Here is a 13036-nt window from a genome sequence, read left to right as displayed (position 1 = left end):
CTGTCGCAGCTGAATTGCTTCTAATTCCTCTTTGGGGTTCAGTGGAGGGCCAGTCGACAAGGTACCGCAGGCTTCGCGCTGAGTGGTTGTACTTCGGAGTACTCACGGTCGTTACTAAAGTAGAAGTATTATTTGTTTAAAAAAAAATGTGTCCGCGACACACAAAATAGTTTTTGTCTTATTAAGTAACATGTCACATGTCGGTGTTTGAGCTAGTTAGCAAATCATGTTTCTATAGTTTGGCTAATTTTCGTTATGCAAAAATGCTAAATTAGCCACAAATACACCTTTAGCTGAATGTGTGTTTTTGTTTTTTTTTAGATGTTGAATTTTTGAATGCTCGGAGCTGCTGGTTTTCAGGCTGGCTCAGGACACAACACATTGCCCACAAATCATTTTTGAAGCCAACGCCATCAAACAATTTTCTGAAATGAGGCCATGGATAATATGTCAATGAATCTCTTGTCGTTCTTAATGCTCTCTGCTACAAGTTCCTCCATGTTGCTACTGTCTTTTTCTGCCTTATGAGACCCCAAAATCTCAAATCACTCAAAATCTCATCCACGGTTGATTTCTCTTTGTTGAGACATCTTTTTTTTTTTTTTTGCCACATTGTTTCATCCAATGCAGACACTGAAAATAGTGATGAGCTCTTTTTTTTTTTTTTTTTTAAAAAGCAAGAAAACGAGAGGAGTCGCTTCAATTGGCCAGGAATCAAGTCGGCTGTCTTCACTCCCACAACGGCGCAAACGCCCATTTCTACCTGCGGCAAAGAAAAACTCCACCCGTGCGCACAGTTCGGCTGCACTTGGCGCTACACTTGCGCTGGGCGGGAAAATAGATCCCCGAGTGTTGCAAAGGGGTACGCTATGGCGGGTATTGTAGGGCACATCAACACATGACTTAGCTTTAGAAGACGTGTAGGAGGCGAGTATGAGATGCTAGGAAATACCGGGGAATATACTTCCCGTCCCACTTTGTGTTACGCCCTAGTCCGCACGGATGAGTTGAGTTGCACAGGACAGATACCAAAAGAATCTACTGGTGTACAATAACAAAGCCTTTGTACTTGACATCACATCACCGGTGCGCTTCGCGATGAGGGAAAAAAATAAACAGGAGGCGGCAGGCGGTGATGTTTCAACACACCGCTGACCACTGCGGGACCTTTGGGGAACGGCTTCGATTGTTTACCCGCCCTCCTTCTGGGTCGTGTGAGGCAGAAAAAGCAGATGCTAAAATGGAAAGAGCCCACCCAGCTGGAAAGGAATACGCAAAAGCCGGGATCCCGCGCCAGAGAGCTCCTTCTCACAAAAAATACCCTCGACTCGCTCAGCCTGTCGCTCTTTTCCTCGCCTGAGAAATAAACGCCGTGCGGCACAATGACAAAGGTTGTCACTGAGCGCTAATGACAGGATTCACGTTGCACTTATTACAGCGCCGAGGTGTCTTTGATGCAGCTTCAAATAACGAGTCGGAGATGCCGGCGTCACTCCTCGGGATGAACTCGTAAGGCTCTCTAAACAACGCTTTTGAGCTAAATATAGACGTCAGGATGTTGTTCAAGATAACAAAAAAAAAAAGCAACCTGGCACCGCCGTGAAATAGAAATCTGTGCAAGAGAGCTCATTGCAATCCCCGCGCGCAGGAAATGTGGGTGCGGGGGTGGGGGGGGGGGGCGTCCAATATCTCGACCCCGAATTCCCAGCATTCCTCAGGACGCGCGAGCTACTGTGAGTGAGTCATTGGCCTCTCAGCATGCGCTGCGGAAGCGCCGGCAGACTCAGAATTCCTCTCGGGCGCGCCGCCGACGGGCACATGTGAAAATCCAGTCAATAGTCCAAACAAACGATGTGATCGTGAGCTGAGCCATCGGCAGACTCCGAACCTTGAGGCTGAATTATACTCCCGACGTATGCCAGAAACTCCACCGGTGGACGGCTAACGTCGCACCTCATGCAGTAAAATGGAATTCTCTGTTGATGACTTTTAAAAGCCTCTGCTTTCGTCTCAAACTTGGATTTGTCTAAGCGTCAACAGAGTCACCACAGTACCGCGGCCTCGCCGAGCATCATTTTCCCACTTAATACTTCCGACGGGAGCTCAGCCATTTCATCTAACCGTAATTGACAGTCGAAAAAGAAAACAAAAAAAAATCAGCCATGCTAAAACGAATCCGACCGTGTTTGGGGGTTAAACGTCCCACGATATTTGCAGAACCCCGCTGAGCCCGTCTTCCATTTCGCCGGCCCGCTATTTGACCCGAGCACAAAAGCAGCACCGACCCTCACATTCCACCCCTGGCCGGGAATACCGGGGGTATAATTAACTGTCGCGCTGAAGGAATGGCCCCTCCGAGACTGTAAAAAGGGGCAATGATTACTCCGTATCTGGACCTCATCTGGGCGATCCTTGCTTCGCTCCGAATGAACTGTCAAATCTTCTTTGGTCCAAATGAGACAGCACATATGGCCAAATTCCAATCCGACAATTACTTTTCTTTTTTCCTCAATGGCTCATTCTCATCCCTCTTCTTACTAAGATATAGATTATGGCACAATCCAAGTTAGCGGGCTACTTTCAAGTTGAAGACCCCACGCATGGAAACAATTTCACCCACACTGGTTGAGCGGTTTTTTTGTACACTTTTGGTCTCTTAGCAAAGAAGCAATAAACAACCGAGCGCAGTGGGCCTCGAGAATGAAATATTAACGCATGAATATTACATGGATATGGAAGATGAAAAATGTAGATGTTGTCAAGCGCCCCGCGCGGTATTCCTCATGAAGGAACAACGCCTGTCACAACTTGATGCCGGCCTGCTTGTCGCAGCCGTTATTCAGTCTGAAAAGGGAAGTTTACATCAAGTCAGAAGGGAATAGGCTGCGGACGCGCTAACCGTGTTTTGCCGCGACCGGTGTCGGACTCGAGGCTCTCCACGCACCAGATCCGGTTTATCTCGCTCACGAAATTGGGTTGCGATTTTTCCTTGACAAAACGAGCAATAAAAACGCTAACAGTCAAATGCGGCGGCAAGGTTCCGCACCGGAATACGATCAGGCGATTCTTATGGGTTCTGCGGAGAACATATACTGTAGTATTAGCAAAGGGGCGAGATGCGCCTCGTGGTCCAGTCACGTGTCCGTAAGCCACCGCACCGCAGCACAGCTTCCGGCTAAAGGATAACATGAGTGGCCGCCTACTGTTGCCACAACATCTCATTTGTAAACTCATTTTCAGTGGCACCACGACGATGTGAATATTAATAAGACGCCTTTAAAAAAACAAAAATTATGATGAACACATGAAATTACCTCTGGCATTTAAAATGCCACTCCCGGGCTCTTTAGATGAAGCTAAAGCAATAACAAATGCCATTATTAGTGTTTTTATAGCACAATAACTCATATAATTCCAACGGTTGCGCTTGTCTGCTTCATTTCCCGAACAAGTACACAAACTAATAATTCAATTTCCTCAGACTGATCCTGTTGATGATTCATTCCAAATGAAGCATTAATTCTGGTTCTGTTTACGCAAAACCGTAGCGGCGTGTTTTCCATTTTATTCCCTTCGTGTACACAATATGAAAGAAGCGCGATTTTACAACCGAATGATGTACTGAACCACGAGGATATCTTTATGTAGTTTGGCTCGTATGAGCGGCCCCACGCAGGCAACCATAACTACGATCCGGCCTGGAATGAAAACAAATTTGACACCATTGGCCCAAACGAGCCCCCAATCGGAAGCCGGTATCCTCGACAGACGGATGGCCGACGCTAACTTGCCCAAATGTTTTTTTTCTTTTGCCTACTCTTCTGCTTTGTTTCTGCATGTCCTGAATGGTTCCGTTTGTAAATGCTTTGAGGTGTTGCGTCTTTGCCCGTGTGAAGCACATTGAGTTGCCCGCTGTATGAAACGCGCGAGAGAAATAAAGCTGCCTTGCCTCGCCTTGTCGGGAGTCTGAAGGCTCATTTATCGCTGCCCCCAGCTTGAATTATTCTTCTCATCATCATCACTATTGACTAGTTGTCGGCGACTCACCGATTGGGGATCACCATCTTCGACTAAGGCGCATGTTTCGAATTAGCCGTCATACCTCGCAAACACGTTCAACAAACCGTCTCATTTATCATCGTTAAACCGAGCGCAAGGCTACAAATCGCTTGACGTATGGCTCGAGGCCACAACGATCCTAAGTAATGTGTGAATTATGTTCGGTTTGCTTGCCTCACCAATGAATTTCATTTTGTGAGGAAAAAAAAATTGGATTGACTCATAAGTTGTGGGTCGGGCTAGTATTTGCGCTTTAACGGCGTCCTCAGACGTTCATGAGCCTGTCCGTCTTGTTTCCACGTGGGCATCAGTCGGTCCAGACAGACTTAAGAGAGGACCCGCTTGAAATAACACTTCTGTCAGCTATTTGGTTCCCTCAGACTTCCTGTTTGACATGAGTAAATCCCCGTTGATGGCAAGCTTCCCCCCCTCTCTCTCTGTCTGCATCCGAGTCCTCTCTGGGTGACTGGACAGCGCCTCAATGTGAAGACAAAGTGGGGGGTGAAATAGCGCAAAGGCCATCGGGAATCACACTGTGGAAGCTCAAAGAAGGACAGGATGCTGTGAAAGTCACTGAGCTCACATACACGCGTTAAAAGTGGAGCAAGAGCTCGAGCAGTTGGGCGCGACAGATGCTGCACCCGCTAGCTAGCAACAAACTTCGGCTGGCTACTGCTGCGGCGAAACTCGTGGCGGAGTCACTCCGAAGTCAGGAATCATTGCCGGTGAAATAAGACACTTTTGTGATAATTACCGTTCTTATAAAGGGATGACAAGAAAAGATGGAGAAGACAAGCTAATTGCTAAGTTAACTTAGTTAGCAGCTAGCGCGTTTCGTGGTTAAATGATTGAGTCCATTTTACAGGGAGGAGAGCTCAACTTTTTTTTAAATCGATATAGCTTTGCTTCTAGAGAAAAAACATTTTCTGCAATACAGAATGCAATCAAAAAACTGTTCATTATACCAAAAAAAATATCATTGTCTTGTTATTGGGTTCCTGGGATTGACCTGCAAAAAAAAAAAAAAAACGCTCCACAAATTTAGAAAATTGCTCCTCAAATGAAGTCTTTGATTTGTAAAACTGCTCTGAAAAGAAAAATAACTTTTTGGGTCCATGGATTTCTTACAGGGGGAGAAGTTTGATTACAGGGATGGCAATTTTCCGCGGATACGCGGAAATCCACCGTTTTATTTCTTAAATTGATCGTTTTTGTGAATCGTCTAAATCCGTTGAGAAAATTTTAGGGGGGGGTCAGGTACCTTATCGTCGAGTTTTCACGAGCTCTCCCGATCAGTCTTTCCATCTTCCGATTGTAAACAGCCCTGCGATTGGACGTGTATGATGTCTTACTTGTTGTGATTGGTCGCCCCGTCCAGGCCACGCCCCTTTCCGCTTTTTTCATCACTAGCCATTGCCATCCCTGTGATTAGGATCCTCTGTTATCCCGAACGGCAAATAAACAGAACTACTACATGTACCCCGTAGGAAGTGCCTTTTATCAGACCTGCATGATCCAGCTCAGAGACCCCCGTGGGAGATCAGGGACCAGTTTGAGAGCCACTGCAGTACAGGGTAGAACAGGACTGCGCAGGGCCCGCCGGGGCCATCATCCATCTCTAAACGGAAGCGGCGTCCACTTTATAACCCTGAGCGAGTCAGGAAATGTTGCCAAAAAGCTCTACTTAGAAGTCCGCGGGACGGGCGCTCTCGCTCTCTCTTTGGCTCTGGGCTCTGCCGCTGTCTCATCGCTTTTTTTCCCTCTCACGCGCGCATGGACGATGAGGCCAAGCGCTCCATCATCATCACATCAGCGGTGAGGAGGAATACAAATGATACAAGTGTTTGTCGATATAAGAACGCGGCACCTCAGAGTGTATTTACTCGTCTCTCACGAAGAGGAGAGGAGGCGGGATCACAGCGCAGCACAGACAGAGGTCCTAACACTAACTCCGGCGTTGCACTATTGAATGTGTAGTCGACTGCGGTGTGCGGTTAATTAGGGTGAAATAAACGCTGAATATTCTTTCGTCAAATTGAGGGTGAGGTAGTCGTCAAGTGCTCCAAAGTGCTAGCCATAAAATAATGCTGCGGTTAGCTCAAAATGCTAACGTCGCGCTATGAATGTTCGATCGGCGCTTCCATGCTAACGCGATGTTGCTAGCCGCGTAAACAAGGAAGCTCTCTTGGTTGCACTTTGTATCGGGCAACTGCTCAGCAATCTGTTTGAACGAGCAATCATCTTGCATCCGTTTGATACGCTTCTAACCAATCGTTGGTGACGTTGGGCTTGATGAAATCATCAGGGTCAGACTAAAATGGGCTCCAGCCTTTCCGGGCGAACTTCATTTGACCTTCTCTCAACGTTTGAATGTCAACATTTCCGGTGCACACCGTGCCATCCTCTAACAAGGAGTTGAATGACAAAATTCACGACAGGCGTTTGATTCAGAAACATTTCCAAGGATGTCCGTTCCTGATGCCTTTCTGTGACTCTTCCAGTTGCTTTGGATCTCCATTAAAACCCGCTGATGACATTCTAACCTTGGCGGGGGTTCAAACTCTGTGTTGGCGAGCAACAAATTGAGCACAAAATGCGTCGTCAGTTGAGTACAAGAAGGTCAAATTGAGTTCCTACGAGCTCGTCCGTCTTAGCGACAGTAACTAAGAGAAGGGTGGCTTGGCAAAAGGTAGGAACGATACGCTCTTTATCGAAAAGGACTGAATGCACGTTAGGATGCTCGGGGGCGTCGGAACGCCACTGGCGCCCTCCAGCTGGAAGCGCTCGCACAAGGACAAAAGAGGCCGGCTGTGCCGGTATGCCGTGAAAAACAGGACAAGGTTTTGGCGTGCCAAAGAGCCCTCGGCAACGAGAGCGTGCAAGGCACAATGTAGGCGTTCCATCTGTGACGTGCCGACGTGTCTGCACGGATCCTGATGCCATATCGATGCTGTCATTGACATCCGATGCCCATTGGGATGCAAAACTTGCCCCAAAATTGGAAACGTAACCAATGAGGGCTGCAAACCCACAAGATAAGACCACATTAGCGTCTCCTGTGTGACAAAATGTCGCACGCACGCGCGACGCCACGTCCGCTGCTCGTATTTCATGCGGGAACCGTCACAACCCGGCGGTCACATGTAATTTAATACACATTAAATGCCTCTCATCTATAATAAATCCTCCTTGCCCGCCTGGTGGGGGCTCTCAATTTTCCCCAGAGAGACAAAATTAGAGTTACAACCCAAAATTTACGCCGCATACATAAATATGTGGCTCCAAACTCCTTTTTTTTTTTTTACATGGCTGCGGGAGGTGTATGTCACACAACTTCCTGTCTGCATCCTGTCATAGCCTGTCATTTGGGCTTCAAGGACGCTGCGGCTGTGTAAAATGCAAGCCGCCTTGACACAACACAACACTTTTTTTTTTTTTTTTTAATGGAGGCCTGAAAACTAGTGGTCGGAAAATGGAAAAACTACAAATACTTTGAAGGTAACTGAATATTTATTTTCTCACAACTTGACTTTTGTTACCAGTAATTGCAAGTCGATATCTGTAGTTTGTATTTGTGACGTTTTCAACCTCTTTGGTGAGCGTTTAAAGTAGTGGTGCCCAACCAAAATAAAGTTCAGCTGTTCTAGTCGTTTTGAAATGATTTATCTTCGTTCCCCCCTTTTTTGGGTGGGGGCACAAAAACCGGGACTTTGAAGAGGGGTGTGTAGACTTTTTGTAACCGCTCTATCTGTGCTTTTTCCTCCTCAGACGTTGTCAAAATAGGGAATATAGAATGTGAGTACTTCTGCCACCACAAAACCGATTTCAAGGTGGACCGCAGTGATGCTGGCGCTCCTCCACTATTTTTCAAGTAGCTTCTTACTCTCTTTTAAAATGCAGCTGATTGGCTTGCAGCCATCTCAATGACTCAAGCAGCCCTTTAAAAACCCTCCCATAGCACACTTTTTGTTTTACGTCTCGTTCATCTATGCTAAAACCCAGCGCCAACGGGTGCCTCCACAAAACTCCTCAAGCGCCATCTGTTTCCTAAAGCCTCAATTGAAGCAATCCCCTCCGATTTCGGAGTTAGCGTCTTCCTAATTTGCTTCATTGAGTCCATCCACGCAGCGGTAGTAATTGGTTGGTTACGTCACCGATGGCCTGTCTTCGTGTCAATCACTAGAAACGGTCCGGCGATTGGTCGATTACATAAATGAGTTCTTATTGGTCAGCCGACACGTTCGCCTTCATCATCGCCATATGATTTATGGATCGAGTTGTGCGCGGATGGCTCGAGCCCGGCCCTCCACGATGAAGGAGAGGCAGGAGCAGCAGCGCCCCTGCTGGTCACATTTGAGCAGTGCAAGCATTTTGCCACCTTTCCTCCTAACACTTCCTGACACTGCACTCAAGTTTAGTCATTAGAAGCAAATAGAGAGTAGAGACACAAACAGGACACAATTAAAGAAGCCACGGGGGGTGGGAAAAAAAGCTCCCAATGAGGCCAGGCTGGATGGGGAGAACTACGAAGGGGGGGGGGGGGGGGGGGGAGCCAGCGGATCCAAATCCCTAACAACCTAATCCATGTCAGGAATCTTTTTTAAGTCTGTCATTGGAGTTTTGATCGGCGAGGCGGAACACACTCAATGGTACATTTTGGCCTTTGCGTCAATAGTGAAAAGAAAAAGAGCCGCGGCGCAAAACAACAACATTGGCAACAATAGCTCTCATTGTATTAATGAGATTGGATACAAAAAAAAAAAAATTGAAATGATCTTTTCTTCAACGCCACCCACGCAAACTGTCCCACAGCCGTTCTCATCGCACAGAGCGTTCCAATCGTCGGCTTTCCCGGCATCCTCCGCGTCTGCGCCAGCACAATGCCAAGCTTCCCGATTGTGTCACTTCCAATTAGCCCTTGTGAGACATCTGCTTTTCAAAGATCTGAGCGCACTCGCCGCCATCACCCCACTCCCACACCCCCACCCAACTCGCACTTTTGTACTGGAACCATTCGGCCATCGAGCGTGACTGGATTTAGGAAAATTTGCAAAAAAAAAAAAAAAAAAGAAGAGCGGCAAATTGCTTTTTTTTTTTTTAATCCGCTCACTGAAAATAGCAAGTTTTGATCTTGAAACGAGCTTTCCTCACATGAAAGCGAGGTTCCATTTCATTTACTTTTCTCATCTACAGCAAGGTTATTAGAGTTGAAAAAACATTTTCGTTTAAGTTTAAAAAAAATAATAATAATAATTAAAATCGACTGAAACATCGTACCTTTATAAAACGAACTGCAATTGTAGCACTGTTTTTGTCTCTTGTCAATCATCATTCATGAGCTTGCGTGGTCCGTATTATGCTACTGTTGTCAACTAAAATCAAGCATTTTCAAAAAACTCATCAAAACTAACAAACCTGCTTCTAAAAATGAATTAAAACCAACTGAATTAAAAAGGATAAAAAGAGCTAACTACAATGAAAACAGTTCACAAACAAAAGTAGTTCAACCCTTGTCTAAAGCAGTCTGACCGGCGCCTCGTCCGCCATTTTCTTCGGCGTGAGCGCTTTTCATTGGTCAGTCCGCATGTCAATCAACGCAATCGTGTCACCTACTCCTTTTGCTATTTCATGTTACTGAGTCAAGAGTGTGATTTGTTGTTGCGCTCGGGTGATGCAAGCAAGTCTTTTTTTTTTTTAAACGGTGGTCCTTATCCTCATCCCCATCCGCAGGCTCCGTCAAATCCGCCCGCAACCTGCCCGGCTGTCACTTTTCCAAGCCGAGCAGCGCGACGGGGATTGCAAATAGCAGCGCTGGCCCGCCGCAAGAATGCCAGCGTCGCCCGGTTAATGAGAGGGCTTTCGGCATCTTAAAGTAGGCCACAAAGCCCTGGCTGAAGGCCGGCCCTCGGGTGCCGCTGGCACACGCGTGCATGAAGACGCCCGACAGACGTCAACAAAAGCGCACGCAGGAGCGGGCGGGCAATGATCAAACTGGCAAAAAAAGATGCTTTCATGGCAGGAGAGCTCAAGTGAGGCCTCCGAAGGCGCGGGCGTGGTCTTGCTTTCCCACATGACGCTTCTGCACACCACTTGAAGTCTAAACAACATTTTTGAACGAGCGCCAGGCCGGCACGTCTGCGGCACATGCACATAGCGGCGAAAAAAACACAGCGAGTGACAAGTCAGCTGCTTTTGAGGCACGCGATGCGAGCGAAACTCAGCGCATTGGTGCGTCTACATGTCATTCATGGCGCAATAGTACACAAGAGGACTCGACAATTTGGGAAAATAAGATCATTGCGATTTTTTTTAAACTCAATACTGTGATTGGGATTTAATATATATGTATATTTTTTTACAAACACAATGGTCAGTCTACAGGTGGGCATTGGTCACTCCACATGCCAGTCATTGGCCTATCTAAATGTCTGTCATTTGTCAGTCCACAACTCCATACCTGTCAACTCATACGGTTTAGCCATAGTTCATACGGATTTTGTGGTGAATCTTACGTATATGGCCGTATCGCACAAATCATACGGATTCTGAAAATTTCCGTTGGTGAAAAAAGTAACGAAGGAATACAACTCTGAACACAGTAATGCCACTAAGTAGAATGATGATTAGACATTAACCAGACATTGTATTATGGAGATCTACAATAAATATCATTGAACATTTTGTGGGGTTTTTTCTGCCGTTATTTTGACACATAAAACTCTTTGGTATGTTATAAGGATTTTTTGCTCTTTATAAGGATTTTTTTTGGTAGTTTATACAGGTTGGCGCTCCGAAAAGTTGACAGGTATGCAACTCAGTCAGTATTTAGTCAACATGTCAATCATTAGACTTAGCAGCAGTGATCGATCGCATGTCAATGGTCTGTTATCAATCAACACCGGTGCTACTTATAATGACTGATGTGTAGACTGACGAATGAAAGGTGAAAAAAAACCCCCCATCACTGGTGGTATGTGGAATGAAAGACATTTTACGCAGACCGATAGACCAATCACTGAGGCTTCAAGGGATGACTGAAACGTAGACTGACCAAGGCGCACCTTTGATTGGTTGGACATGTCACTTGTCATTGGTCAGTCTACTGTACATGCCCAGTCATCAATGACTGAGTCCCAACGCTTTTGTCCAAAAATTTCCAAATAGAATTTCCTTTCCGTTTCTTCCGCCAGCATCGGAGAAAAACAATTCAAAGTGTCTCGATCCCTACACACTTACCTCCGACGAACTGAATGCCCCCGGCCACGCGACCAATCGTACGCGAGATGAGCTCGGAGATGCAGCAGCCCATTAGAGCGGTCAGCGCCACCAAGAGGAGGAGGCCGCAGCCCACGCCCGTCACCAGCGTGCAGATGCGCCACTCCAGGCTGGGGATGCCGTGGAAGGAGGCGTAACGGCCGCACTGCTCCAGCATGACGGTGGCCTGGCGCTCCTCATCGCGCACGGGGTACGAACAGCGACGGAAGGTCCCGAAAGACACCGGCTTGTCCATCTGCATGCCCAGGAGCCAGTAGGGCATGAAGAAGCCCACGCAGGACGCGGCGGCGCACAGCAGGGACAGCAGCGCCCACACCGCGCCGGCGCACGTCAGACTGGACGCCATGCGGGGTCAGACGCAAGGGCAAACTGGTGCCGGGACCGAGTTGCGGGAGGGAGGCGTTGAGGGAAGATGGCGCGTCGCTTAGGTGAGACGTCTTCACCTCCTGACAGCGAGAAGGAGAAAAAAGCAGTTTTATATGGCTTCTCTACGCGACCGGATCCAAGTGCCGACTTCACAGTGCAGGTATGTGCTCCGCCATGTCAAGACTTAAGTATGTGACATTTACAGGGAATGTGATGAGATGCTTTAATTGGCCAAGATTAAATTTGGCTGTGAGCACTCCCACAGCAGCGCAGCCCTCCCTCTCTCTCGGCTACGTTTACGAAATGAACATCAGATAAAATATACTTGTACTTATTTATGTGTGTGTGTGTGTGTGTGTTACTTTTTGTCAGGCTTTCAAAAAAGTATTTCTCCGCGGTTATATTTATTTTTAATATTGATACTTCCGCTCTTGCATTCAATACGTATTAGAATAGTACCCAACAATTTCCGATATTCTCCTTCTCTGCCATCAATTCTAAAGAAACGTCACCATTATTGTTCACACATTCACTTTATGAGTGCAAGCAAGCTTGGTAAACTCAAAACAATCCGCCGTGAAAGCACAACTTGAAATATTCCAACATTCTCTCCAGTGTTCGCAAAACGAAAATAAGATGTTTGTTGACCTGAAAGTTGCATTAAAAAAAAACAGTTTACAATGTATTAAGTGGACGTTCTCTTCGAGCTGCCGCGCAACGCACACACACACGCACACACACATACCATCCCCTGCGGGAAGTGATTCAGCGCTGATTTATCGCAGTGCTCACACCGTTGGAATGTTAATAATAAAGATTTGAAAAAGACTTCTTTCGGCTTACATATTGCGAGAGCTCCGGAATCAAGTGCGCCTCTCGCAGCGGCTTCTTCCCCAGCCGCGGACTCCAGCTGCTGTCGCTGGAAACTTTTCCACAATCCACGGAAAAAAGAAAGAAAAAAAAGAAATTCCTTCGAAGATTTGCACAGGTCACTTCGTCCTCATCGATACGTCGGACGACGAGCGGGTGACCGATTAAAATGCACGGCTGCGTGTTCGCGTGGGGAAGAGACGCAGGACCGAGTGACAAATGCGCGGAGATAGCGGGGGAGCGAGCGAACGTACGCGCCTCTCGATGTGACCATCAATCACGCTAATCCCCACCCAGGGGCCGGGCCCGCCGCAACGAGCGGTCACTGAACGCGCCACGAGGCGTTCAAGGACACTTCGTGAAATGCACTTTTGGTCTCCATTCCCACCCTTGTTTTGTTCAAAAGAACGGCGTTGCCGTTATTGCGGCATTGTATCCTTAATACTTCAATCTTCTTTGTATAAAG

At 47.1% G+C, this 13036-nt stretch overlaps 1 protein-coding gene across 1 annotated transcript in view; it reads right to left on the bottom strand.

Moving 5' to 3' along the window:
• LOC147196924 (LHFPL tetraspan subfamily member 6 protein) overlaps positions 1–12877 on the bottom strand; it is a 38069-nt gene extending 25192 nt beyond the window's left edge. Inside the window, exons 1-2 of the mRNA XM_086126323.1 lie at positions 12544–12877; positions 11296–11780 (exon numbers count right to left, since the gene is read on the bottom strand). Of these exons, the coding sequence (XP_085982449.1) occupies positions 11296–11680 (385 nt within the window). The 5' untranslated portion in view covers positions 11681–11780; positions 12544–12877. The remainder of the gene's footprint in view (positions 1–11295; positions 11781–12543) is intronic.
• Between the last annotated feature and the right edge of the window lie 159 nt (positions 12878–13036).

This window comes from Hippocampus guttulatus, chromosome 12 (assembly GCF_054856545.1).
Source record: "Hippocampus guttulatus isolate MCC_2025c chromosome 12, RoL_Hgut_1.0, whole genome shotgun sequence".
NCBI lineage: Eukaryota > Metazoa > Chordata > Actinopteri > Syngnathiformes > Syngnathidae > Hippocampus > Hippocampus guttulatus.
The sequence above is the reverse complement of the archived record's forward strand: the minus strand, read 5'-3'. Positions and strand labels throughout refer to the sequence as shown.